Source organism: Varroa destructor, unplaced genomic scaffold (genome assembly GCF_002443255.2).
Source record: "Varroa destructor unplaced genomic scaffold, Vdes_3.0 BEIS01000007.1, whole genome shotgun sequence".
NCBI classification, from domain to species: domain Eukaryota; kingdom Metazoa; phylum Arthropoda; class Arachnida; order Mesostigmata; family Varroidae; genus Varroa; species Varroa destructor.
In genome coordinates this window covers 8,664,692-8,692,447 of record NW_019211460.1, presented here as the reverse complement: position 1 = coordinate 8,692,447, position 27,756 = coordinate 8,664,692, and the positions used below count along the sequence as shown (strand labels likewise).

The following is a 27,756-nucleotide window of genomic DNA, read 5'->3' as shown; positions in this document are numbered from 1 at the left end:
TCATTCGATGTCGTACGTACTCGTATGTTAGATAGTTAACTTGCATGAAGAACGTGTATGGAGAAGCGGCGAGAATTGAAAGGATCCAGATGACGATAATATTCCAGACGGCACGTGTAATTTTCGATTTTGTTGGCTGACGCATTGGATGACATATTGCCATGTACCTGTTGTACGGAACAGAAAAACAGATTACTTTCTTAAGTTTGTATCTATAGCTGAATTTTAAACTTCGTGCCTTTATCCAACTAAGTGAATATCAATCACGTATGTTATATAACTTTAACAAGACAATGATACACCAAGAAGTTAATATTAAACATTAGCAATTTTATTTCAGTATCAGGATGTGCTTCAAGCTATTTTGGTGTTGGGTTATGATTCGTAGATCGATTGAAATTGACGCACCTTGTGTTATCGCATGTTCTTTTTTTTCATTATGTTATACAGGTGCCCACTTACATCCTGCGACAAGTACAGCTAGCTGGTAAGTTACAATTAGCGAAGTTATATTTCGTAAACCTAGTAAAGTATGTGCTCAGTCATGCAGGTAATTCCTTAAGAAGCACTGTAGATTTCTCTCGATGGTCAAATGAGCGTTTTTGCTTGACCCTTGGCCCATTATAAAACATCGCAATTACCATCTAATAAGCGACTCGTTTCAGATCTGATTTGAAACACTTTAAGTAGGAACCTTACACAGCTATTTATATCCATAATTTTCTCTGTAGCCATTCATAATTACTGAAATCGTGCAGGATAGCTGAAAAAGGGTAACCAGACGGCCTGGTAGCCGTAGAGTGAAGCGTGTTAAGGTGAAGCTGCGAATAGCTTTTCTCATGAAAATGATTCCACGTTAAAATGAGACAGCACAATGTGTCTGGAAGTTAGAAGTCCGAACGGCCTAGGTCAGTTGCTAGGTTAGGTAGGCAGTTGTATAAAGGCTGCTTGCTAACGCGTCTCCTAGACGCTAAGAGTCAATCCAAAGCGTTCTAAGAATAAATTGCATCCGCTCGGCAATATTCTAAAAAAACGGCGCTTCACTTTATTCACTGTAATCTTTATCGAGAAATGGTACTGGAAAATTATAGATAAGGTGAAAACACATAGAACCTTACCGATGCAAACTGTGCGCAACGCTTAGTAGTAAAGCCACCGAAAAACACGTTTCGAGAGACAACCGAATTCGATTTCAAGTTAGCCCCTAATAAGGCATATAGCTATGTTGAACTACTCATACAATATGCTCGTATAGTATCCTAGTCCTTTTTATATGCAGCCTAAAAATTCAATACTAGTTAAGTACTTTACGTTTGGTAAAAAGAAAAAAAAAAAGAACAAGATTCATCCGAAAACGTAGGTCTCATTAAAATTTAGCCAGAAGTGTCTTAATCACTGTTAGGAACGTCTAAGGAAAAAGCAAGCTTATTATTCAGCTGACAAGTTCTGTTAAATTCAACAAATCTGTCCTAAGAATTACAAAGCAGGAAGTTAGGACTTCTGATTTTTTTATAATTTTACCGCTACAGGCAAAAATGGTATAAGTTACGAGTTATAAGCGCGAGTGAGTGGCTGTCGCCGAACGTCCAGGTACCTGTTATCACTGGTACTAAGCCGCAACGCAGACATAGCTTTAGGAATGTACACCATCGAAGACTCCGGCGATGATAGGTGATGATAACCAAACAGAGGTAATCCAATTTTCTATTTTGGATTTGTGCGGTCTTATCCTTTTAGCTGGGAGATTCTCTGTGGAAGGACGGTCTGTGGCTAGTTGATTGCTTAGCTCTATATCTGTAGTTTTTTTTTTGTTGTTTCTACTGAGTAGTCCAGGCAAGGTACACGCGTTCAACGGCGATTCTGTGTATAGGTCGACGACGGTCTACCGAGGCGAAGTTCGGATATGCATCCGGATATGGAGCAGGATTATAAGAACAGAAAGACACGCTGGTCTACTCATTCATGTTAGTCAGTGCTGTACTGCATCCTTGTGACAGAGCTGATATAGCACGCCACTGCTCGTGGAAGCTAATCTGAGCATGTAAACATAGTAAAGATCGAAGATTCAACGAAATATTCAAGTATGCGTACTCGTAAGCCTCCTTGCACCGGTGATCTTTTACCCTTTCTATGGCGTACACTTGGAATCATTGCTATATCGGGGCCAGATTATATATATAATGCGTATAAATGGGTACCTTGTGTGTTCGAAACTTTTGTACGATTAGGCGACGTCGTCCAAATAATACAGTGGAATTTATAGACTTTACTTAAACACTTAGTACCATAGTTGAAGGAGAACGGGGTGACATAACCAGAGGTTGCGATTAGGAGACTGGAAACGCTTGCGTTTACGAGGCCAAGGTCATAATCTGACATTTTTTTGTGCTCGTTTAAAAACAACTCGCCGCAGCAGTTGACAGCATCTAACTGTTAAACAAATTAATAATCTAACTGTTATTTCTACTGGCGATGCTTTCATTGGACCCTGGGATTGCTATTTTTCAAGAACACTAATAGTAAATTAGTGGCCCTAGTTGTCTATACAGATGTATGAGCTCCGTCGGGGTTTACATGTTAAATACGAGCCCTAAGTACATTCCACCGTTGCCTGTATGATAGGAACCATCAACTCAAATATACTCAGCTATATACATACATCTAGGATTTTATTCAGGTTCTATAAATATTTGTAGTATTAAGGCAGGGGTTTACAATGAATGAAGGTAAAAAGCGAGAATGCGAGAATTTATAAGTTAGTTTTGAACTTAGGTGTAAGGCAAAATATGACACAGAGTGTGGATGATTCTCTTTCTTGTATATAGCCATTATACTATGGTTCAATTTGAGTTTACGTAGAGAGAGAAAAAAAAAACTAAAAAATACAGTAAAAAAACACTGTCAGCATAAAAATGTCACGTGATAACCATTTATTATCCATAGCACTACTGAAAAAAATGAAATTATCCAGACAAAATTAATAGATATGCTAAGATATTGAATCACGAATGTTAGAATATTTAACGGCGTTTTATGGTGCCTGACTGAGCGCTATGACGAAGATTAAGGATACACACACGTTTAGAAAAAGCTGAATGGATCCATTGCTAATTTTGCGAATTTCGATTAAACTCATCCGTAATAATTGTTCTTTCCCTGGGCGATAAATACGATACAAAGCCAGCACCTGGTTTGCCTCAGGCTCAGAGCTCAACCGCGTAACTAATACCTGATAGTTGGAATGCTTTATTCAATACGTTTTTCATGCGGAGTTTAAATGGCGCTTACAGGACCCACAGATTCAATAACTTTAATAAGTGCTAAAGCATAAGCTAGAATGTACACTGGTTTTTCTAATTTCTACTCGAAGACTACTTCCTTATTTAAAATTCGAATCTCTCGTTCTTACTTAATTTATTTTTGTAATTGTAAGAATGATAAACATGCATCGAATCTATTGAAATGTTTTTGTTAAATGACCTCAAGAGAGAGACTGAGCTCTATGGCTAACTACCTTATGCAGCTAGCTTCGATAAAACAAAGAACACCTGCAAACTATTAGCTGGGTTTCTTAACTAGCCATTATGAAGCAACAAGTTATTTCTAAAAAACAGTTAATTTTTTGCCGATTTCGCCCAATCCAATGGGTCTTTCTGGCTTGCTCTAAGGAGTAGTTCCTCTCAAACACTAACAGTGTTTGTCTAGTATTGTCTCATACGCGCTAGTAATACATATATGCTAGTTACATATACAGAGCTGTTTGTACAAAAAAGAAGAAGACACTCAAAATGAGGTTCATTAATGTTATCAATGATTTAACCGCTGAAAATAATTTTTTTCACTGGCTCAGGCATGCTTTGAAGTTATGAAGGACAAATTTTTACCCTTAATAAGCTCTGATACCTAATACTTTTGATAGGAGCAGCCTATTTAAACAAGGCATACACTAGAAAAAAACAGGTCGTATCAGCTCCTTATGCCCTCGAAAGCACTCGGTGTGTAAGAACGGAACTGACCGTTTCTAGTTACGCGAGCGTACACTGCATAGTTTCTAGCTTAAGGAAATTATTCACGAGGCAAATCGCTTGTCTAGACAAATACGTAGTCTATACATATTAATCAAATTCTATCTGTAACTGCGCCATGTGGGATAGTTAGAACTTGGTATTAACCATGTTACCGCATCGGCAGACAAGCAGCTCGTTTTGATTTGAATTTGCAATGAGTTTTTTCGGAACAGGTACCGCAGTGCAAAAAATGCAGGTACCGCAATTTATTAGCTCTTCATTACGATATATATATATATATATATATATATATATATACATATATATATATATATATATGTATATATATGTACATGCATATATATATAACACGTATGCCATATGAACTCGTTCTAGCCAGCCACATTGACACTTATTTAGGCTGGAGTATTCAGATGTTCTGCCCATAATTTGCCTGAAATTGAAAGATTTCGTCAAATTTCTTCCTTCAATCATAATACCATTATAAAGGTCAGCTGACGAATCAAGCCTTGAAAAATCGCAAATACACTTCGTTTACGGGTTTCACCCCATCTACCAAGCAAGATAGCATCGTTTCAGCGACCTGATGTCTCTGTTCTACGACGCAGAACAGTTGACACTCTCTGACGAGTATAGGATCTCTAACAGACAGGTGCGGCGGGTGAACTTCGCAGGTTGTCTCTTAAAGGAGTCGAGCTTGACACTCTATTAGCACGATGTGATCAGGTCCATCCATTCAAAAAATTACACATGTACACCCCGTACAGGCTGTAGATCCACCTCTTATCATACATAGCGAGGTATCGAAATGAACCTGTGTTCATTAGGCACATTGATGTTGTACTAAGAACATGTAAAACAGCATAACGCTCTGTAAATCATAGTACAAGTTCTATATCAGTATGTAAATACAGGCAATCATGCAAGATGAATCCTAGATACCATTTTCTTTAAACCCTGAGATTTTCGTTTAGTTGTGGTCTCATAAAATCAGCATTCGTTCGACACACATATTTGCTCTTACCAGATTCACTTCAGCGTGTCAAACCGGTTGATTTCCCAATAAATAAAGAGGATGTTTTTATGTTAATTAATACACTGGAAGGATACGAATGTATCAGTGGCTTTGCGGAGATAGCCCAATGAAACTATTGCTTTTTGCCGGTTCTCAGGGGGACAGAAGATATATACAAAGGTGGCTTTGGAAATTGTTTCAAGATCTGCCTTGTTTTATCGAGAAGAACAGGTAAACGACTCGTGGGCTTCAGACGATTTAGTGTAGTGTGATATACTGTTAACCACTGAGCGAGCCGATTCTATTATTCAGAGATCATCTATCTTCAAGTATTGATTGAAGAAAACGTTCAAAGCCGTAAGCTAACTATCGAAACCTATGAGTCGCACAATTTCACTATGTATTATCTTCTTCTATTCAGACTTGTGCCGTTAACTTTTCAAGCATATGCCGCATACTCGTTCATTGATTCTGCTAAAAGGCGGCGCTCTAGTTTCAAGAGTATAGGTTTACGTCAGGCGGAAAGCAGGTTTCTACTATTTAAAACCTTAAGGGTTGCATAGATCGATATTCAATCTGCTAGTTACTCACGCACACATAAGCTGCACAGAATTTTGTTCGCGCACTTACCGTTTTATCGCTGTTTAAATCATACTAACCACAACGACCTTTATTAGGATAAGCCAAAGCGAAGAAATCTGCTGCTGCTGCTGCTGTTTCTGTGACGTCAACGAAAAACGTCGTCAGTCCTTTTGCATCTATCGTAGCCTTCGTCAATGCCGCTGTAGCATTACAGCCATTGTCACCAGCAATATTCTTTATTATTATTATTATTATATTGGCACATAGACACTACGCAGGCTAGAGCGGAATATCGATGAGTTATATTGTACTGTAGATGGGACACGGTAATCGCTTATCAGACCCAGTCCGCCTATCGCCACGCTCGGTCGTCATGCGTGTATTTTATTTTTCCATTTACTCTATCTGTTTCTGCGTCTCCTCGTCCCGGGTTTCGTAAGCTCCTCCTTCTAGGCCCATCCCGTCGCCTGCCTCCGAAACAGTGTGTCGTAACGCCGTGTCATGTGGGCCACAAAGACAGATACGCCTCATTCATTGGCAAACGAATCTCTTTACCTACATATCCTTTTGTCTCCGATAGCATGCCTCTGCCACTATTCATTTTTCACTTTTTAACGTTGTTACGTCGCCCGGTCACCTTTTTTTTAAACGAAAAAAGGTAGAACTCTTCGTTTCACATACACACTTATATATACATACATATATATATATATATATATGGGTATATAAAGTGTAGCGTGTAAATCTAAGCTTTTTTGTTATACTTTGTTCGTATGAAATTCTGTAGCATGTGCTGAAAATTTCAGTATATATACAATCTCTTAAATTGTTGAGAAATTTTTGTTCCACTCTATGTATATATGCGTATGTAAAACTACCTCGTTTGAAATAGCAATGGTATTGCACCTTTCTACCCCAGTGATACGCGTGCAGTCACTGGAAGCTTATAGTGGTTGCGTGACCGAATATTGAGACAATGAAAAAGCTAACACAAAAGACAAATGAATTCATCTAATGTTAATGAGTTGACCGTGCGATTAAACAATTCTGTTAGTGTTTCTTGTTTTTTTTTTTTTTTTTTTATAATTCCTAACTTTTAAGGTAAGTGCATAAATGAGTTCTTATCGACTACTGGAATATGTGTATTCTTCTTCGTATGATTATTTTTACTGTTATTATTATTATTATTTATATATGTATACGTGTCGGCAGTACGAAGATTTTCATTTGTGATATGCTTGCCGTCTTGTTAGAGATCCGCGTGAACTAACTTGTGTTTTCAATGTAGTAATAATTACATACATGTTTATGCTATATATATATAAAGAAATCTTTCTTTCAACCCATCTACCCCGCAGGCTAGGATTTCTATTGCGAAATAGTGAGCAGTGTTCGAATAGCCTTCAGATGTTGGCAAAATATAGTAACAAGCAAATGCTTACGTAAAAGCCGTCTCAACTGTACCCTTCAGGCTAAAATATGGTGGGGACGGCTGGTGCTGTTGGTTAAGGTAGATCTCTTTGAGTGCGTTACTATACTGAGTAATGAGCATGTGGCCATCGCTGGTTCTTTCCAACAAAGTTAGCAAATGATAACCATGTCGTTCTATACGCCCGTTGGACAAAGGCCCAGATAAATCTGGCAGATCTATCTCGGCTGGACCTTTTAATAAAGGCAATCTGCTAATGTTATACCGAAGAGATAATTTTGAATACTTGTTCGCGCAATAAGAATGACCGATAGCGTTAAAAAAGATTATATATATATATATATATATAGTGTTATATTATTAAGTAAAGTTGGACAACTATAGAGGATCTGGTTTTAATAATCGTGCTCTCAACTATTTATTGTGGTACCGTCAAACTTACTGCAAGACTATCCGTGCGTCGATTTTTAGCCATGTATTTTTTGACTTATCATGTAGGCCTTTTTGCATGTGTAGGCCGACTTTGGTTTGCAATGATCGTACTTATTTGATTGTGAAGTTTATCGGTAATTGATCCTCAGATGGTAAGTTGTTACATCTGTCTGAAACACAGGTAGGGCCCAAGCGTCGGACACCATAGAATCCGTAGAGGCCAAAACCGGTTTCGGCATAAATAAGCAACAGAAGGCGAACAAGCCAGACTGTTTTGGAATGCTTTCTGTAGAAAACATTGGTTGTCTTCAATGCAGAGACTCATTGCTCTACGTCCCAAAGCTGACCGGTAATCACTCTCAAAGCCTGAGAAAGTCGTTTTTACGTTAAATACATGCTTCGCAAATGGCGTCGTTCTTTTCGTCCTAGAGGGAATGTTAATCTGGGCAGTGTGAGAAGGTTTATGGTCTTGCCTGCCGCTACAAGGTATACCTTTCTTTGCGTTAAATGGGTTGATGTGCTATTATTTTTAACTGTTGGCAATTCTTCTTCAGGTCTCAATAGTTGTGGGACACATGTTATATAGTGGATGAAGGCTACCAACCACTCGCGTGTATTGTAAATTAAACCAGAAAAGTACCCTTGTAGACGATTGCGTTTTCCTGATGATACTCAAGTCAGATATTATGGCTAATTCGTATCATTACAGACCACTCAAGGTGCTTTTCATTTTTAATGAAATTATGAAAGATAGCAACATAAATGACAAAAATACGGGGTCGACGGCCAGTGACTCTGAAGAGATCAGTTCAAGTTCAAAAAAAAGGAGGCCTTCAAATTGTGCTGTTTTAAGGCCACTCGAAATAGACTCGCTTCTAACCATTACGGAATAATAAAAATATTTTGCAGCGCTTCTGGGAAAAATACTTTTCAGCGAGGTGTGCCTGATAGTGTTAGGACAGGTATACTCCCACGTAATTTAAAATAACTAAAATTTGTATATTTCATTTAGACTGTTTTTGTCTTCAGACCATTGACAATACTTGAGAGGAGATACCACGTAGTCCTCCTCTCGGCCAGCCATGGTCTGTAATTCATGAAAGCTCTTAAATTTATGAGTTCAGTAAATATAGAACAGATATATGGAATGAAGGCAATAGCCAGCACTTATTCTGGGGGGCTAGCGTTCAAATTCGTTGGCCCGTCCGCGGAGGCTGTTTCATTCAGACATCCGAGGAGACATTGAAGTTCCTCAAGCTGGCTCCCGGTGATTAAAGTAGTATTTAACAAGAAGAAAACTCAGGTCGTAGCCTTTAGACGTCTGAGCAATGTAGGAGCAAACTTTATAATTTGCTGATTAATGCACACGAGAGACTTCAGTCTGCAAGTACGAAGTTATTGGTTGCTGTGATCAGCGCAATAAATATGACAGCTGGAAGCTGTCAGGGGTTCATTCAGGGATGCTTGTCTCGTTTCTTCAGAAGATCCGCTAAGTGTGAATCATGTCGGGTTCACATAGATGGGTTATTGATCATTTCCCAATTTATAGACTCTAATACGTCTTCTGTTTTAATCCATTCAACATATCAAAAGCTAATGTAACTATTCATAAAAGCAAGTGAAATTTTCCAGTCTCATTAACTTTCCGGCGATCAATATGGCTATCGGCTAGACATATTTATTTTCTCTTGATTATATTATGACCTACCATGCACACGCCGAGGCTTCTAAAAGCCCCTCTGATCAAGCGTTTAAATTAGATATCTTCCTATACCTTCCCTGTTTCCAGGTAACCTAATGATACATACGTGCATAGACAAGCTTTCTGTCGGCACCTGGCGTCGTGCACTTGTTGTGGCATTGCTCTGGTAACTTCATTTCAAAGTGAAGTCTACCACGTACATTCTGCGCGCATGTAAATGGTATGATATGCATAAGGCTTTTGTAGAAATCGCTATTTTTTTTTTATTTCTTTAAAACAAAAGTAAAAACAAGGGTCGCATGCCGTGTCTGACTCTAGTTTCCAATGGAAAACAGGTTCCAGGCCCAAGCAACTGACGTTGGGGCGATATGAGCAGGCGACTTTTGCACAAAGTTTTTTTTTATTATCGAATTTATTCATTTTTGCAGCAACGAGATAATACAGTTAAAACAACTTAATTAAAAGTTTTTCAAACGTCAAGCAAAGCTCATCAGGCGATCGGCGCTCACGAGACCACTATGATAATCAGATCGCCTCTGATAGTGTCTTGTGTCTTTACCAGGACTTCAGAATTGCAAGGACGTATTAATAGAAGCAGCTTTTGCCATCTTCATGTGAAAATATCTGTCATATTGTTTCTTCTCAACAGAATAACTGTTATGACCCAGCACGATAATGCTTGTATAGTTTTTGTGTATGGACCCCACAAGTAAAAGGCGTATAAACCGGGCATATCTGACCTTGAAGAAGCCCCTGTGGTTGATACAGCGTTCGCTGAATCACGCGATGAGTGCCTTTATTTCTAATAGAGAAAATACTGTTCAGACTAATCGAAGTACAAACCTTTCTAAACTGAAAGTGACTATCGTAAGGATGGAGGCGTACGCTGTTGCCTCAGTCACCAAAGCACGTAGATCGCACATTGTATTTCCCAGCTGCCAGGGATATTGGTGCCAAAACGTGTAAAGTTCCATCGGCATCGTTGTAAAAACAAACACCAAAACACATGATCTGATGAATAAGTCGACGCGCATCGACACGATCAGGACCGTGGCGCCCTTTGAATGCTAAACAAAATTTTAAAAATAAAAATACCGTCATGCAAGTAGGTTTCCGCCTAGCATGCATATATTTGATCGCATTTTAAAAATGTAACCTTTTAAGGTGCCTGCGAGCGGTTAATAGGTCGCAATAACGTTGGGGAAAATGTGATGCAATTACAGAAAGATTCGTTGCGTAAACCTATCTCGAAAAATGTCTAATGTATTTCAAGCGCTCCCACTTAGATCGATACCCGTTATCAAGGTGGATCGGGTGCTCCAGTTAATACCAGTATGTATAATTTAATGGCATTTAACTACCACCGTAAAGTAAAATAATAGCGGACAAGGCGCCGTTGTACCTACATGCATTTTTCCCGGTTTGTCAATTGCACAACTTAGCCCATGGTCAGTTTAAGTCATGATACTTTCTCACCAAAATCAAACTAAAAACCGTTCATTTATCTATTAATGTTACATTGCTAGATATGACTTATTTTTATGCCTCTTCACCTACATGGCCTCCTGACTAAGGACTATCTTAATAGCTGGTTCGAATATTAGGCCTACACTTGCATTCTTTTCCTGTTGTCTAATTGTTTATACTAGCTAGAATCCTGCGTGCGATCTGTTAATAATGCGCACCCCGATATCTGAGTCCGAAATCATTTAAGAACTTCGAAATTTTTAGTTATGGGGCGGTGTCGTTGAGGGATCTAAGATGTGGTTCTCTAAGTACGTGGTCATGCTAACCATAAACATGTAGCTACCGCTGGTTCAAATTTAAGCAGAGAGAAATAGTAACCAAGGCCTATTGGTTTGTCAAAGAAAAAGCTAAATAAATCCATTAAAACCTACCCCAACTTCACATTTAAATAGAATCAAGTTCTTGATGCTATATTGCACAGATAATTCCGAGGACTGGTTAACATAGTAGAAATATCCAAAGGCGTTAGTGAAAAATAATAAAAGATACTTCGTGACTCATCGATCCGATAACTGTGATTCCTGCTATAGAATTAGAAAGCAATCTTCTTTTACTTGGCCGATTACCAGTTTTTTCCTGATATAGTAGACAATATCCTGTGGACATAGAAGCAAAAAACATTTATATGTAGATATATTTGTCTTGTCTTATTATCATGCAACTATCACACTATCCTTATTTATTTCTTGGCCCGGCTCATGCTGATAATAAATTTTGTCTTTCGAGGTTCATCGCTTTATAGGACATCTAACAACTAGAATGAGGTTCGAGTGAGGCGAACGAAGTGAGCGTTTGCCAGAAGCACTAGAGCTTTTCACGCGCCCTGCACTATTCCGCATTAGTCTGGTAATGATTGCTTCGACCGGGCAAGAATCAGCCAGAAACTACTGCGGTATTATAAGCCTTCTGTTGCTTTGGCTCACTCTGACGCCATATTGATCTTCTCGTTTTATTGATCCTGGCTTGGAGGCATACGCCACGTGTGTTCATGTCTTCGTATGAGTTTCGACGTAGAATTGGGCGTATCATTAAGTTTTGTTTCTTTTTGGCTTGATAAGCAACGAAGGATCGCCTGATTATATCTGACTGAATCGATTGAAGTAAAGGGATTCCACTGCGAGTTCATACCTGATAATGTTGAGATTGATGCACAGTAACCTATATATATATATATATATATATATTAAATTGTTCAAATGTTAGTTTTTTCCTATTTTTCCTTATCGCTGAAACCGCAATACCGCCATGAAGCCCTTTACCTGCTTTTGTGTTGTCTTTGTCTATACGATCAAATTTTATATGAAATTCGGACTTTATATCTAAAGTCCGAATCGGAGTATATCTATACTCCGATTTATTATTTCTATAAATACAAAGGTACTATTCATGAAATCATTGAATACTGAAAACAATTAAAACAAAAAAGAACATGTGAAGGTCAATGGGACTCTAATGAACGGTGAATGTATTTGAGCATACGGACGAAAGGTCGATAACCTGTTTGTTTGGTGTACGGCCTGCAGGGCTTGCATCTGAGACCTTGAGCGCTTCACTGTAGAAGAAGCTTTTTTTTTTTTCTAATAAATTACTTTAAATGCAATGGAAACGCTGCCGAACAGCCGTTGGAGACGTAAATAATTGCACGAACGACAACGATCTCAAAAAACAAGAACGACCACTTCTGCACCGTGATCCACTGGTGATGTGAAAGAGAAAAATCTAAGGTGCTTAACCGTACTCTCTCTTCATTCTTCACGACAGAAAAGGATCATTCAGGTCAACAAATTTAACCATGTACATGCACAGCAACCCGATATAGATAGTATAGTAATATATTATTCGGGAAAATAAATACTCTTTCATGCGCTAATAATGATGTATCAGTGTGTACAATTCAAAGTAATCAAGGCACAGACAAGATATCATTATTGAGAACCCATCCGCGTGACATCATCAGGTCGCATTGACGCCAGATACATATTCTTCTTCTGGAAGATCAAAAACGAAAATTGATAATCAGTCGAAAATTTGGCAAAAACAGCCCTATGGATGTAGCTGAGACCAGGGTGACATACTGAAAAAAAAGCTTTTCTCCGGTTGGCGTTGCCGTTCGCGGATCAGCTGCCCAATGCTTTAATTTACAGACTACTATTGACACACCTCACGAACAATATAATTGTCGCCTTTATCGGTTCGCAGCAAGTACGAGCTTCACGTATAACTATACTATGCAGTCATTTTGCCTGACGATTTCGAAGCACCGTTCGATACGGTTATTCAAATAGCTATCCTATATAAACCTAATAGGATAGGTGCCCCGCGGAATTTCCTCGAATTTATCGGGGGCATACAATGAAAGAATCAAACCACAGTGAATGGCATAACATAGTTCGAACCTCCTAGCCAAGCTACTGCAGCTGCACGTTATCCGGCACGAAACACTGCACCGAATCCATTGCAGCGTTCCGTGCCCTCTGATTGCCGTGATGATTTACCTGCCACGATCAGGAAGGGCTGCCGACAAGCAAATACTTTTCGCTACGCCGATGAGCTTGTATTAATTAGCATTAGTCGTTTTCATTTTTAATAAATCTTTACATTGCTTAAGGCCGGCCCGTGTCTGAGATGACTATGCAGGTTCTTTTAGCAAGCGTCTTCTGAAGAGAACTACAAACGTATCAGCATTCCGAAGGTCCCCTGACCTGTCTGCAGATACACCTACCGCCTTCTGTCTCACCGTTTCATACGGGCTGATATTTATGTGGAAATATGTAGCTATAAAGCAACTAACAGAGTGAAGCGACCGTTTCTGTATACTCGTACTCGATTGTATGATACATGACCCCTTGTATGAGAGCTCAAGAAAAAAGAGATTCGATTTGAGTATGATTGTAGCATATCGTCAATGTATCAGGGTGTACGACAACAAGACGACTGTCCTGGATTCAGTCATCTAGGAGACTCCTGCGATAGCCGACGGCACGTAGAAGGACCAAAAGTTCATCGTGCGATACGCCACAGCTGCTGTCATCTCTCCTGTAAGACGCCCGGCTATCGTAAGCAGACTGGCACTCGCCAGTGAGTAAATTATTGAAGCAATATAGCTAATCAGTATCGTCTACTTGGCATATTGATGATCGCACACGCTGTTTTATTTACTACACGTTATATTAACAGTGGTTAATGAAGTGCTTCATTATGTCTTCTATATATTTAGGATTATATGTTATTTCGATAGGTGAATTTACCTAATCCAAGGTCAAATGGCGCCTGAATAGAGCATTATGCGAGTCGACAAATTGGCCGACCAGTTGTTATTCCTCTGTCCTGACTGGAATAAGGCGGAAAATTTTCACCATGTATAAAATCGATATATGTATCAGGTGAGGACCGGTCCTACAAGTAAGCTCCTACCTGCTACGTGCATCGATTTAGATTGCCCCTTAGCCTGTGACCAGGATGAAATGTATGAACACACATACATCTGCCTGACAGTTACTGAATCCTCAGTGACTGGGGCTATCTGTCAGGTCCGCCTACAACTGCAAGGGTGTAAGGCCACCAACTACGTCATGAAAATATCGGACGCTTACTTCTGAGAATGTAAGTTCATTTACAGGCCAATTTGTCATTGAAAATGCTGGTAACTCGGGTTAATGCATATAGACATTAGGCGCACGTGCTGCACATTGCAAATGCTTTTGTTTCCTTTCCGTTATGTGGCCAATGAAGAATTACCACTCACGATACGGCTATTATGATTATATATTATTATTATTTATGCTACCACCCCTTCCTCAGAATGTCAAGTACTTCATTCCATATATTCTAGTTAAGCCTTTATCAGATAAATGAAAAAAACTAATACAAATTGCTTTTATTATAGATATGAATTATATCAACACATATGGCAGGTTTCTTTCCGTAATAGTAAACATTCCTCAGATCTAATATTGATACTTTAAAGTGGTAACTTTTCCACACAACTAGCGCTAATGTAAAAACTTGTTCTGTTCAGACACGCGTAACTGCGTCAGCAGTGGGTAATCGAAGCAAAGAAACGCTACCGGCAACAGTTACCGCCGCAGGCAAACTGCTGAGACGCAACACTAAGCATCTGCGTAGACCAAGCGCTAATTGTACGTATTCAAATTCAAAGATATCCACCGCGACGGTACCACGTAATTCCATTGTATCCATGCCATATACGTTTTTATCATAGCCAAAACCGATAGTCACCGTGGTTTACTATATTGCAGCTGTACAGAGGCCGCCACGGTGAAAGTTAGCACCAATCTGCCATCTCCATCACATATTTACCGTAACGAAAAGATGACATACGAAATACCTTTGACCTTTTCAACTCTTTGTACTTTAAGCGTACGTCCTATTTGGGTACATGCTCATGGGGTGGCCGTTAATACGATGGCGGATCCTGGCAGGCTAAGCAGGCCACAAAAGCTAGATAACGGCCGGACAGACGTACATGTCAGTTGTCGTATAGACAAATCGAATGTCTCTACTGTCGTTGATGCATAGCCTTGATTTATCCTCTTGCTTGATTTCACAAAATGGTGAGGCTTCAATCGGGCCTAAATTAGCCTTCGCAAGGGGCGGATGGGCGTCTCGCTACGATGAATGACCGAGGACAATTCTTCAGTACGTTTTCGATGCCCGCTTAAAGTAGAAGGTTGACATGCGTATCTAGCCGCTACTAAATCTAATACGTTAGGTATCAGAAATTACGTATTGAAAACACTCGCATGCAAGCTCTGAGATGTTCTGAGGCATGAAGCTATCTTTAGGGTGAACTTGTATGAAATCGTGCAGGGATGATGTCGGGGACACGTTAGCCTGAAGAGCAATAGAACAGCCAGTTCTTCAATTGCTTCATATATTATTTTTCAAGGTTTTATTATATTATAGTAGCATTACATTGTTAGTTCTAATAATTGTTTTTTTTTTTTGCGATTACATATTGTTGAGCTAATTTTAAATTCTGTATTTAGATGCAGGGACCATTATGCCCGTTGGGAACATCGAAATGCAGTTGTGTCATAGGATAAGGCGTTGTTAGTATGGGATGTTGTGGGAGGCCCCGTTTAAATCGGCTAGGATGTTATTAGTAAATGTGCCTGTCGCAAAGGGATAGAGAATAGGATCTGCCTCTGATGGAGCCTTCGAACAGATATTGCCTGTATCATTACCACGGGTGTGCGCAGTGAAAAAAGGCAAAATAGGAAACGAGCGTGTAGGACGAGGACCGTTGGAGAAGTTGTATTATTTATTCTGCATCGCCTGCCAGTGGGGCATTGTTCGGCAAAATAAGCCCACCCCTTCCCTGGTGCTCCTGCGATCGCAAAAGAAATTTCATGTTCGTGAAGCTTGGACGCAACAATGTCATCCCACAAAACCTGGCGATCGTTACACACGTCACTGCTAGCGTTACTTGAATCTACACCCAATGGTCTCAGTGCGTAAACGTCCTCGTAAGAAAAGGCGTTCGGAGTGTGTCTAGCTGGGGAAACTATGAGATGTAAATCAATGGCCATCGATAATATGTCATTTTTACCTTATAGAACCCCTGTCCATAAACGACCGTAAGCATGCTAATAAACTCTAAAGCACACAATAACTAGAGAAAAACAGTATTTGCAATATATTGCACTATAACCGGCCAGTTTAAGCTTCCCTTTTTCTAGAAGATCAATGATATATATATATATATATATATATATATAGAAGCGTAGATTTGGCTTTGATAGCAAACATTTAATGTTTAAGTAGGATTAGCAAAGACAGTTATATTTTTATTGTTGTTGCTGTTTTTACCTTCATTCTGTTGTCTAGTTCCGGTATATAATGGACCCACGCGTCCAATAGCATCATCGATAATAGTCGAGGGGCAGAGTCTAGATATGAACAACCAGATCGAACACCCTATATATAGTACGGGCTGAAGGTCTACGGTCCATTCCGTTTATTGACTATGCAGGTAAATAAGCAATGGCAAGCAGAGTGTCTAGCGCGATGTAGTTAGATACAACTGCAATTTACAGCAACGATTGTTTACCATAAAAACTTGCTAATGGAATAAGAAATTTACTACTGTAATGTCCAGGGCGTGTTTACACGATCGAGGCGACATTTGGCGAACGGAAAATTAGACGATCGATCACGGTGTTTAAAGGCTAATGCACTGTCGCAAACAAAATTAGGCCAGCAGGGGTTACGGACTGCATGAACAGCTTACGATACTGCACAGAACACAATCAATTTACTTGAAACCTCGTTGTTTGATCGATTGATTTTGTGACCTAAGTTATCTCTATCTTTTTCTGTGGGCTCATGTAACGAACAGAGGGTGTAAAACGATCCCGAATATAGTTCATGACCTGAAACATTGTATACATAAACTGATTTTTGTGACTGACACTGAACTAGGTGAAGTTATGCGGAATGGATCGAGGTAGGCAAGGGGCCGTATGCCCTGCAAGGGCATTTGGCGAACGTCGTTTTCGATTTACGCCGGGGACTAAGCTCGTCGGGCTGGGCTATCATGACAATAGGAACGAGCGCATAAACTCGCTTGTGGTTTTCATTTCGAAAGCATTCGAGTAACTTGAATATTTTCACCATATATGGTTCTCCCTTGTCACGTTACACAGATGAAAAGACCTTTATATAAACTAAGGCCATTTCGCAAAGCGTTTATCTATTATATAATCAAAATGTTCGTATGGCATCAAGTGGCTAGTATTGAAATGGGTCAAACGTACCTTAACAAGCGTTCGGAAGCCTTTCACGTCGCGTTGTTTGCGTTCAACGTACATTATTTACGGCCATGACGACGAAACACTGCGCGTAACTTTTATCGCACATGCGCGATTAATGAGATAAACGACCCCGCAGACGCTACTTTGACGGTTTGAGCTAACAATGTAATGATTTACTCCTACTTTTTACGAAATTAAATTTTATCATTTTTGCCAGTTAATGGCTGTTTTGGAATGTACGTTCTGTACTGCCGTTAAGCAGGCGAAGTCGTGGCATTTCGCGCTAAAAAAATGGCCCCTGTTAATAATGTCGACCGCCGTCATCACGTGTGATCCCCAGTGACCGTACTCATTGTATTGTAAATTTAACGAAGATCTGTCGTTAGCCCGCTATCTCTAGGGGAGACAGAGGGGTTTAACTAGAAATAGATGAACTGCACCAAATTAATTGTTGACAGAATCTTTTTCCAGTTATAATATTAGACAGGGCAAGCGTAAACAATTTTAGAGAAAGTCATTCTGGGTCGTAAAAAAGATGTACTTTACTTAAAATTAGGTATAAATACGATTACGGCACGTCTGCTAAATCAGATGACTACGTCCATAGAGGTTCCACTATATTTTTGTCTTATTATGAGAAAATCATTTACAAAGAACGCGTCTACCAGTTCGCAATAGGTCTTTCATCCAGATAGCTATTAGGAAGGCTAACACTCATGCGATATACAGATTTTAAAAAATGATAATCGGCACAAAATTATTTCTTTGAAGTGCTGCATTTACCCAAAACGTTCCAGGTCATAGCATCAGCCGTGCAGCAAAACGGGGAAACCTCGAACCACATCCACATAGCTTTCCTATATGACTCGTAGGTTTTCTTTCTATTCAACACTAACGAACCTAGCTTTAAATGCTATATTACAAACCTTACAGGACGTCCAGCGCTAGGACGTCATCGATAGATTAGTTTTAAAGAGCGGAGTGTCTGCGTGCATAAGTTTCTACTATTAGAGTCGTAATATTGTTAATTAAATATAAATTAAGAGCCCTCCGTGTTTAATACATGTTGCCACGCTACGGCACCGCACAACGGAATTTGAGCCCTCTATCTCTAATTTTTTCAGCCACTATTTGTAAGTTAAAAAAGACTTTTCCTTTTTTTTTCCCTATTCTAACCGGAGATCCCGTTCACCTATACAGTTGACGAATAGAACCTGCTTTTTTTAGAGGAACGTACAATAAAGAGACCCCTATTACTGATAAGCTTCGTCCGCTTCCGCGCAGAAATTTGCCTTTCAAAAAAGACCGTATTATGTTCGGTTCAGCCAAAGCATTTGTCAGGATTTATTTTTGACCGTTTTCGGATAACCCTGAGAAGTCTTATTCCAGTGTCAAAAGGAGCCTTCAGCCGTACATTTGATCTGAACGCGCTCGAACTCGTAAAGTCAACGACTCTTCAAAGGGAAAGTTCTAAACATCTACAAACGTCTATAAAGGGTACCATATAGCAATACAGTAAAATATCAGTACATGTTTTGCTCTTATCACTTTATTACAATGCTATTTTAATGAACTGCCTCCTGGCGCTTATTAAAACCAAAACAGATGAAATATCTCGAGAGACACTTGAGACGATTGGGGATTACTTTTATATAATAATTATTATATAATATTATTATATAATAATTATTATGAGAGGGGTGACCGCCAGAAGCTAACCAGTCATCATTATCCACGTAACTACGAGCTACATCGGATTGTTACGTCTACGATAATCGTTGAATGTTCAATTTTCCATAAACATTTCGAGACTATAGATATTGGCTAACTTTTCACTTTTTTTTTCGCAGACCTTTACCAGATGAAATTCTTCTTTAGTAAATTACAGTGAAATTTCAACATTCACCATTTATACGTCGCGCTCCCAGAAGCCCAGACAGTGCACGGTGGGGTGAGTAAACGGGGTGGTAAATTGGTTGGGTGGATAACTCTAAAAATGGTGTACCAAATAGAAGCTTGTCGGAAACGTACAGAGTGACCGTGGTATGCGTTTCACACAGAGATCAGATGTTTGTCAGAGTAAAGTATTTATTATTCTCTATACCGGAACAAAGCCTACGGGCTTGACATCAATATGATAGCCAGTTGTACTGTCTTCAATCGATGACCAAAATATCTTCACTCGAAGATGAGTATTATGTGAAGGGAAAAGTATTCGAAGCTGAACTCGCACGCCTAGTAATCAAGCAATGACGCTACCACGTTAGCCTGTACGGAATGTAGTATTACGTTACACCGTATGAAAGGCTTCGGCCGCGATGGGCAAACATGTCGACGATTCTCAAATATGCTAAGGTCAATCATTTGATTATGTTCCTGTTGGTCAAATGCAGCTGCGTAGATAGCTGACATTTAGAACTGAAGCAACTGGAAAAATTCTAGAGTCTCACTTGGCCAAAGGAACGGTTTCCAGTATAGAAAGCCAATTTTCCCATTACAGAAAAAAGCGCAAAGATGAAGTAGCAATCTATGAGGAAATCGTATGATCTTATCGAACCCGTCGTAAAGCGCGGACAGCTTTGCCAACAGTTGTAAGGACGCGTATCAGCCTTGTACAATCGTTGCCAGCTTTGCACAGAGTCCGCCGCCGAAAAGGGAGCCTACTGTAGCATAAGGTCGACGGGAGCAATAGGCGGTATTTACGTTCGTAGTCTATTGTTCCCTCGACTAGCTCTAAGGGTAAAGCAAATCATAACTGAGCGACAAGTAGAAAACAAGCCACGTACCACATAGTAGTGTGAGCATATCTGCGATGGCCAAGTTGAATAGATAACAGTTCGTAGCTGTCTGCATGTACGTATTCAACGCAATTACCATACACGTGCATACGTTGCCAACGATACCTGGAATATCACAATCATCCCGACTCGATTATTTCTAATCTAAAAATCATCACTATCATTCTTGTTATTATTTCTGTTAGTAACGGTAGCCATGAGAGACGACGCTCGGAGACGAAGCGTACGAACCGCATTTTCGAAAAGAGCGTACTTCTTCTTACCGAACGATTCAACACTGAGGTGTAATTCATTAGACGTCCGATCCTTATCCTCTTGAAGAATTTTTGATTGGGATTTTCAAAAAGCAACACAACAACGTAAGGCTAAATTCATAGAGATGATGATGGTGAAATAACGGTAGGGTAGCGAACATGAATCGGACGGCTGGATGCTCGTTTGCTTAGCGAATGCCCAGTGATGTACATGTAGCATCTCAATAGAGGGTCCAAATGATAGTGACCTCATTTTTGATTTCAACTCAGGCGTCTTCGACTGCTCGTGTAGCCTCAATGCACCCACTGGAGTCTTGGCGATATGAGAGACATTGCAACACCCGTCTATAGCTCAGTTTCCCAAAAACAGCAAACGTTCCGAGCAATTTCGAAATAACGCCATTTCACTATACACTATATGAACTAACGAAATTAAATAACCAGCTCGTACACACGAATTAACCCGAATTCCTGGGTCGTCGACCTGTATAACAGGACTTCAATCGAATCTACGAATTCTAAATACTGCTCTCAGCCGGCAAACAAAAATAAATTCATACAACAAACTCATATATATCAAGTACGTATACCTGAATATGTATAGTCATATATCAACTAGCGATAAATGTAAAAAAGACGTAAACACTTTCTTATGGAAACCAAAATAATCGTATCTATAAATATCTATATATATATATATATCAGATAGACACTCGGCGAGGTTTAGATAGTATGGGAACACATACGGTTTTACTGAGATTTTATTATAGTAAATTTCGCAACAGACACACGTGTGCATTAAGTTAGCATAAATTCAGTAAGTGAAACTGTGATATTCACTAAAGAAAGACGTTCTAACGCTACTAATTTAGTACTACTACAAAGTGACGATTATTCGAGCGATAGAACTTACTTGGCGTGGAGTAAAACGTTAATTCATTTGCCGCTGAGAACCCGACCCGGGCGGCCCATAAAGGAGAACAGTGGGACATCGAAATTTTCGAATTTAACCTAACAACGAACAAGACCGTTTCTATTGTACATGTAGTATTTTATGAGTCATGCAATTATACAGTGACTAAGTGAGCCCAAGACCTTCATAATACCCCCCTAAGTTGAGCTAAAATGAAATCGTTTCATTGTCCCAAAGTCCCAAACTAACATAGGAGGCAAGCGGGTCAGCGGGCGATTGCTAGTAAATCATCTGCACAGACGTCATTTATTAGCATGTGTTCCCTAGGCTTCCATCATGGTGTCGTAGTACAAGCTATAAATAGTCATAGAGCTACCGGTCAGAAATTGGCCAGAGCTTTCTGACGTTACTGAGCAATTTATACGACTGGTTTATGCGTATGCTTGCATTTCATTGAGCGCAAAAATGCCCAACGCGAGAAATTACCGTTCCCTGAAAGGTGTAGATATAGCCTAATTTTTCGCATGTCGCACAATGGACCATTCTCGCCAAGCAGCCGTGAGTGGCATTTACCTACTACAAACTATAACGAAACCATGCCAGAGTATAGTTCCGCATGCCACCGATTCAACGATCGACCTCGACTACGACGAACTGCCGCACTATGAATTCCTATCAGTACGAAATCGTATGTAAGGACTGAAGTGTGTCCTAGACACACGTTCTTTAGGCCAATCGTCACCATTATGGCGACGCAGCAGTCAACGAGCTGTCTACACGTAACCGCAACGTCTTGAAAGCACCTTAAATGAAGCCCGCTCATACTTTATGTAATAATTTTTTACTCAAAGGCCGCGTTTTTGCTTTTTTTTTTTGCGTTTTGACCCAGCTCTGACCGTGTTGGAAATGAACACTGAATGAGAAAATGCAATACCAACAACAATAGAGGGATGTGACGCGTCAAAAACCAATGTATACTATCTTCTTGAGCAACTTTTTAAATATAAATTGTGTGACCAAAGAGTGTGGAATACAAGTGATACATAAACGTAATTTCGATTACGGGGAAAACAGCTGATTAAAAAACAACGAAGTTTTTGCGATTTGTCGAGCTCGTACGCTTTTGGTCACCGTTCAATTGATTCGAAAGGGCCGAAATTGGATGCTGCTCTCAATCGTGAAATGGATTCGTAAGGTAGACGAAATTTTTGTTAATATGTGTTTCAGCCTTTTGAAAAAACGCATCTGGAGCACATGTGTGTCTATCTCAGTCATCTACTTCAGAAAGCTAACAACCAACTTAGAAGTGTGAAAAATTGACGCTCACCCAATCCAATGCTCCTAAATTAAGACATAATTTCACTAATGATGATAATTTCAGCATTCTCCAACGATTCTCGTAGCTTTACCAGTGCACGAGTTAACATGCCTTGATAAAGGCTTACCAATAAAAACAAGGCGTTAGCTTATTTCAGTCTAGAGAAATCGAAATTTTCTTCGAGTGATTTATAAACTACACAAACAGAGCTGAAACTGATATAGTAGAAGGTAAACGTAAAAAAAAAATGTATTGTAGTTTGAAACCACTGAAGCTTGTTAAGCTGAAAAAAGGTCTCGGCCATAAAACTACCGGCTGCTCAAGTAGACCCAGTGGAACAGAATGCCTTCAACAATTGTTGACTAAAATGGAGCATATTAAAGGCGATCAGGATATAAATAACAAAAGACCATGTTCGGACTGAGTAAACTTTGGTCGTACAGCTATAATGTTAACGTCGCGTATTTTGACTTTTGGCAATGAAAGCTAGATTGTACCATACTATGGGAGGGACAATCAATTGACCCATATATTTGTTATATATCATATACGTACGTACGTATGTATGTATGTATGTATGTATGTATGTATGACAATAGGGCCGTGTGTTAAGTGAATGCCATTGTCGATCATTTGCTCGATGTACGAGTCATTTTCGAGCTTTTTGAAAGTAGCAATTTGTCACATAATTAATTAATAAAAAATATAGAGTTTTTATTTAGAATTTTTAATAGATAGGCAGATTTTTAATAGAACAATATATTGATTTTGTCTAGTTGAGCATATTCTGTCTCATCGTTCAGATGAATCTGTTTGTTCCTGAACAGTATAGAAGCTTGCCCAAATATCACTGCGAAAACTAAAGTTTATATATTATGTAATCGCTCTTTACGTTACCTCCACTCTTGTACGTTACACAAGCTTATATATAAAGGGATTCTGTGAATCGGAATGTATATAGATATAATTAAATAAAAGTACCTATGTGAATCTTTTCCCAAAAGCATTCAAACGACCAGTGAGGAAATCACAAGATGCAGTTGCTGGTAAAAGTTTTCTGAAACGCAGGTTTAGAAGACGGATAAAAGTTAAAAAGAAGCATGATTTTTAGAAGGGGCAATCATTACAATGTTGTTGCAATCTTGTAAGAAAAAAAATATAATATATATATATAGGATAGGCGTCGATGTTTAAAGAGCTCTCTCTCAAAGCGTTACCAGCATTACCAAGACATTTTTACATCGACCAAAATTTCGACATTCGCTTAGACGGTATAGTAACTTTATTCATCGCGATGTATATGCAGAGACATTGTACAAGCACACCAACTAACTGGCTGTCGAGTTCTAGCCTTATTTAGCTGTTTACTGCGCTGTAGAGGAACGAACAAAAAAAAAAACAAAAAAAAAAAAAAAGAATGAAAGAAAGAAAAAACCTCTAGAAGGCTAATATTGCGTCTCTTGATTTTCGACAATTTAGTTAATCATTCGAGGCAAATAGGCCAGTTTATATATCGATATAATATCAACTGCTATGGAAATTAGCAAAAACAGAGAAGAAACGACCCTTGCGTCGTGAGAAACTAGCAAGTTCATGGCACACGAATGAGACGTAAAAAGTTTACATCCGAAAAGGTTAGCGCAACGTAACTTGCCCCTTGTCCAAGTGTATTTAAGTAAACGCGAGGATAAATTGCTGGAGCTTGCATTCCATCACATGACCTGGACTATATGGCGCTACCCGTGAAAACAAACACCCTTCGCCTTTTGAGATGATCCATATTTAGCCAGCATTTAATATAGGTCAAATGCCCGTGAGAGTTTGTTTGAACGGAAACATCCGTGTTTTGCTTGTGGGCAATAATGTCGTTCATCGATAAGTGTTCAGCAATGTCCAGAGCACGCACTCCTCTATCTCTGATATCTTTTACGACTACAAATCTTCCGTCTTGACCACCAGTACGAATCCTTTCAAATCTCGTTAATGTCGGCGAACGTTACGTAGCGGAAAATTGTTGCAACCCAATTGTCATTAGATGTACAGAACACATTGATTTGTACCGAGTTTGTACTTTACTATATATCGATAATATGTACGTACATACTAACGAACCCATGTTTTCTGTTTAAACTATGGCTGAGCTTGACATTAATTATGTTTTTTTTGTCACGAACTCACCAGTGATAAAGATGAACGTGTAGATAGCTGTGAGAGGAATTAGCCAGGCGAGTGGCAGAGCCCTCGGTCCGAGAACGGTAAAAAGGTAAGCATCGATGTCGTCACCCAATTTGGGGGCTACGAGACCTCCGAGGGCAGTTACATTGCCGCTTGTCCCCTTGGCCGGCGAACCCAGATCCGCCCCATCGACGCCGCCGCCGCCCATTTCACTGGACGGATCACCAAACATCACATCACTAAGCTCTGCTGCGTTGGAGACGAGCCTCGTCTCGACACAACGCTACCGCTGTGCTCGCGTACGAGCACGGCGTTATTGAGTTGTGTCTTGTACTGAAACTATTCGTCTTCTAGCGATCGATCACGTGTCACTCTGCAATTAAGTCGAATAGGAGAAAAACGTAAGGCTGAGTTAGAGAGCGGTGAAGCGTACGTATCGTGTAATATAATGGAGACAAATATGAACTGTTCCCGAGAGTGGCAGTCGAAGTTCGTTTACGATATCGAATTCTATATAGTGCCTCCAACAGTCTGGCAAATTATCTTGAAAAGATCATGCAGAAGCGCTCAGAAGGTAGCCGAAAACGACAACAAACGCAAACAAGTTTAAGCTTCCCGGACAAAACGCTTAGGTCCATTTCGGCACATATTGCTGCCGCTAGAATTCTGTTACTTATTTTTCATAGAGAACGGGCTTTCTGAATTTTATCCAAAATGGACCTAGGTACTTTTGCGCGGAAATCAATTGGTACGCACTTTTGGTGCTATATAAATCGAAGCAAGGTAGGACTATGTGTGTGTGTGTGAATAATAAGCCGTTAAAACTGTATGAATGGCTAAACAATACTATGAAACAATGGAGTTCAAACATTTATGCTTTTGTTTATCGCGTGGGCTATCGAACGTCGGAAAGGTCTTCGCAGGGTAAATGAATCATATCCAGGTTGTTACACTGCATTTGGATGAGTTCAGCAGATGTAGAGGCAATATCTTTTTGATATCTTCAAATAAGCTAAAGTGTTTAAATATCTTTTTTTCCATTATAGACACTCTTATTATGCTGCCCTGGCGGGTATTATAGATGTTCAAGGTAAAATTTGTCAGCCGTGGCAACTTTCTTTCGTATATTCATTACCTATATCAATAATAACCGCGATAATTTATCCTGCTTTCCTGTGAAGTATGGCGTTACTGACATCGCTCTAAGCTAAACGTAATTTTGGCATTGAATTACGCCAGTGATGACGGCAACGCTTGTTCTGTTCTTTCTTATAATAAGAAACATTGTTTGAGACTCGACGTTTCAATAAATAGATTTGGTCGAAGCTAATATCGAGATCTTCATTATAGTAATTATTTTTATAACGATTTTGTAAAATGGCTCCTGTCTTCAATATTTTTTTTGAAGAACAATCTACGTTATAAAAGCCTTCAAACGCCGCCTGATACGTGCAGGCATTCTCCAAGTTAATATCGCTTGGACCTGATATAAAGATGTATATATAAATATCAAAGCTAGGATGCGTTGAAAAGTGTTTCATCAAAGTTGTTTCAATCAAAGTTTAATTGTGAATTTTTGCAGCGTTGATTGTATATAGTTGCCGGTCAGTTTTGACCTTTGAGCATCTCGGAGAGAATCGGAGCACCTGCAAAAGAGGGAGATAGATAGCGAAGAACGCGACGACGATAACGGTAGAGTCATTTCTACTTGAATTATGGAAACTGTTTGGGAAAGGCGGTCTATTCCAGCACACATATCTACGTAGATATGGGCATATCTTCATGGCACGAACGGATCACTTCGTTTCTAAATTGTCTGTACCCAATCGTCACTACGTACAACCCTATTTCGCTGGAAACAGCTTAACAGAGAGCACTTAAACGTGAAACTGAGTGAAGGACGTGCTAAATCCTAGCCAGGTATCGATCAACGAATAGCTGCTGACTGTCTGTATCAGGTAATTGGCTGTTACCGCTCGCAAGTCATATGCGACCCAGATATGGTAACGAACCATCTGTGATCGCGCAGCTCACTAACGACCCGTTTCAAAGAGAGCTTAACGGCTTTTCGATGTAAAATATTTGTTGAGAGTCTGCGGTTGTATCAGTCTATTTTTTTTTTTATCCCCATAAATTTACAGCTGTAAATGAATGATTCCATTTACATGAAGCGATTTGCCTTAGCACTGTCTTCGTCATCGTTTCGGCTCAGGACCGATTAACCGACACCTGTGCCAGCGCTTTCTACCTTCGGCCCTTAGCAAATATCTGCTTGCTAAATAATGTCTTCCTTTGGCTGGAAGATATTTGCTGAAGATATTCGAGAGACTGTCAGATAGCAAAATAAAAGCTATTTGTCAGTGGAGACATACCGTACGGATTTATGATTCACATAGATAGGAACAGATCACCTAAGCATGGCTCTATTTCGATTTGCGACTGCTTTTTGTAAACCAATGGCATCCATTACTGAATTGCACATATTTAAGGTAATGAAGCTGTATCTCCTTGTCGTTCCGTAGCTCAAACGACCTTGGGCCTGATCGTTAAAATTGATTGCTTTTTGCAGTAATACAGCCCTAAATGGTTTAATTGGCCTTCCCGAATAGTTGTTTAGGTAATTTGTACAGGTTACGTATTTGTCGGCTCATTTGAAATACTACTCTATAATATCCTGGACCGTTTGCTCTCAGCTGGAACACGAGGCAAATATCACTGAATTAGAATTGGTAGATGTATAAGTTACTGAGAAAGCGACACACTTGCACAAAAAGCCATACAACGGCAATAAACGCTGATTGTTTACC

The 27,756-nt window shown here is 39.5% G+C and overlaps 1 protein-coding gene and 1 long non-coding RNA gene across 4 annotated transcripts in view; one reads left to right on the top strand and one right to left on the bottom strand.

Moving 5' to 3' along the window:
• Nucleotides 1–25,181, bottom strand: part of LOC111254997 (neuromedin-U receptor 2-like) — a 51,001-nt gene extending 25,820 nt beyond the window's left edge. The window contains exons 1-4 of one of the 2 annotated variants that reach the window (XM_022816560.2): nt 24,953–25,181; nt 20,278–20,394; nt 10,032–10,170; nt 21–167 (exon numbers count right to left, since the gene is read on the bottom strand). In XM_022816560.2, the coding sequence (XP_022672295.1) occupies nt 21–167; nt 10,032–10,170; nt 20,278–20,394; nt 24,953–25,181 (632 nt within the window). The remainder of the gene's footprint in view (nt 1–20; nt 168–10,031; nt 10,171–20,277; nt 20,395–24,952) is intronic. The other variant, XM_022816563.2, reaches the window with a different exon arrangement.
• LOC147754275 (uncharacterized) lies at nt 70–25,090 on the top strand. Of its 2 annotated transcripts, XR_015317960.1 has the most exons (6): nt 70–204; nt 451–487; nt 1,530–1,691; nt 1,829–2,081; nt 9,276–9,408; nt 24,956–25,090. It is a non-coding gene; the product is annotated as an uncharacterized LOC147754275 (long non-coding RNA). The 2 variants fall into 2 exon arrangements; XR_015317959.1 differs by lacking the exons at nt 9,276–9,408; nt 24,956–25,090 and having other exon boundaries at nt 94–204; nt 1,829–3,819.
• Nucleotides 25,182–27,756: the final 2,575 nt, after the last annotated feature.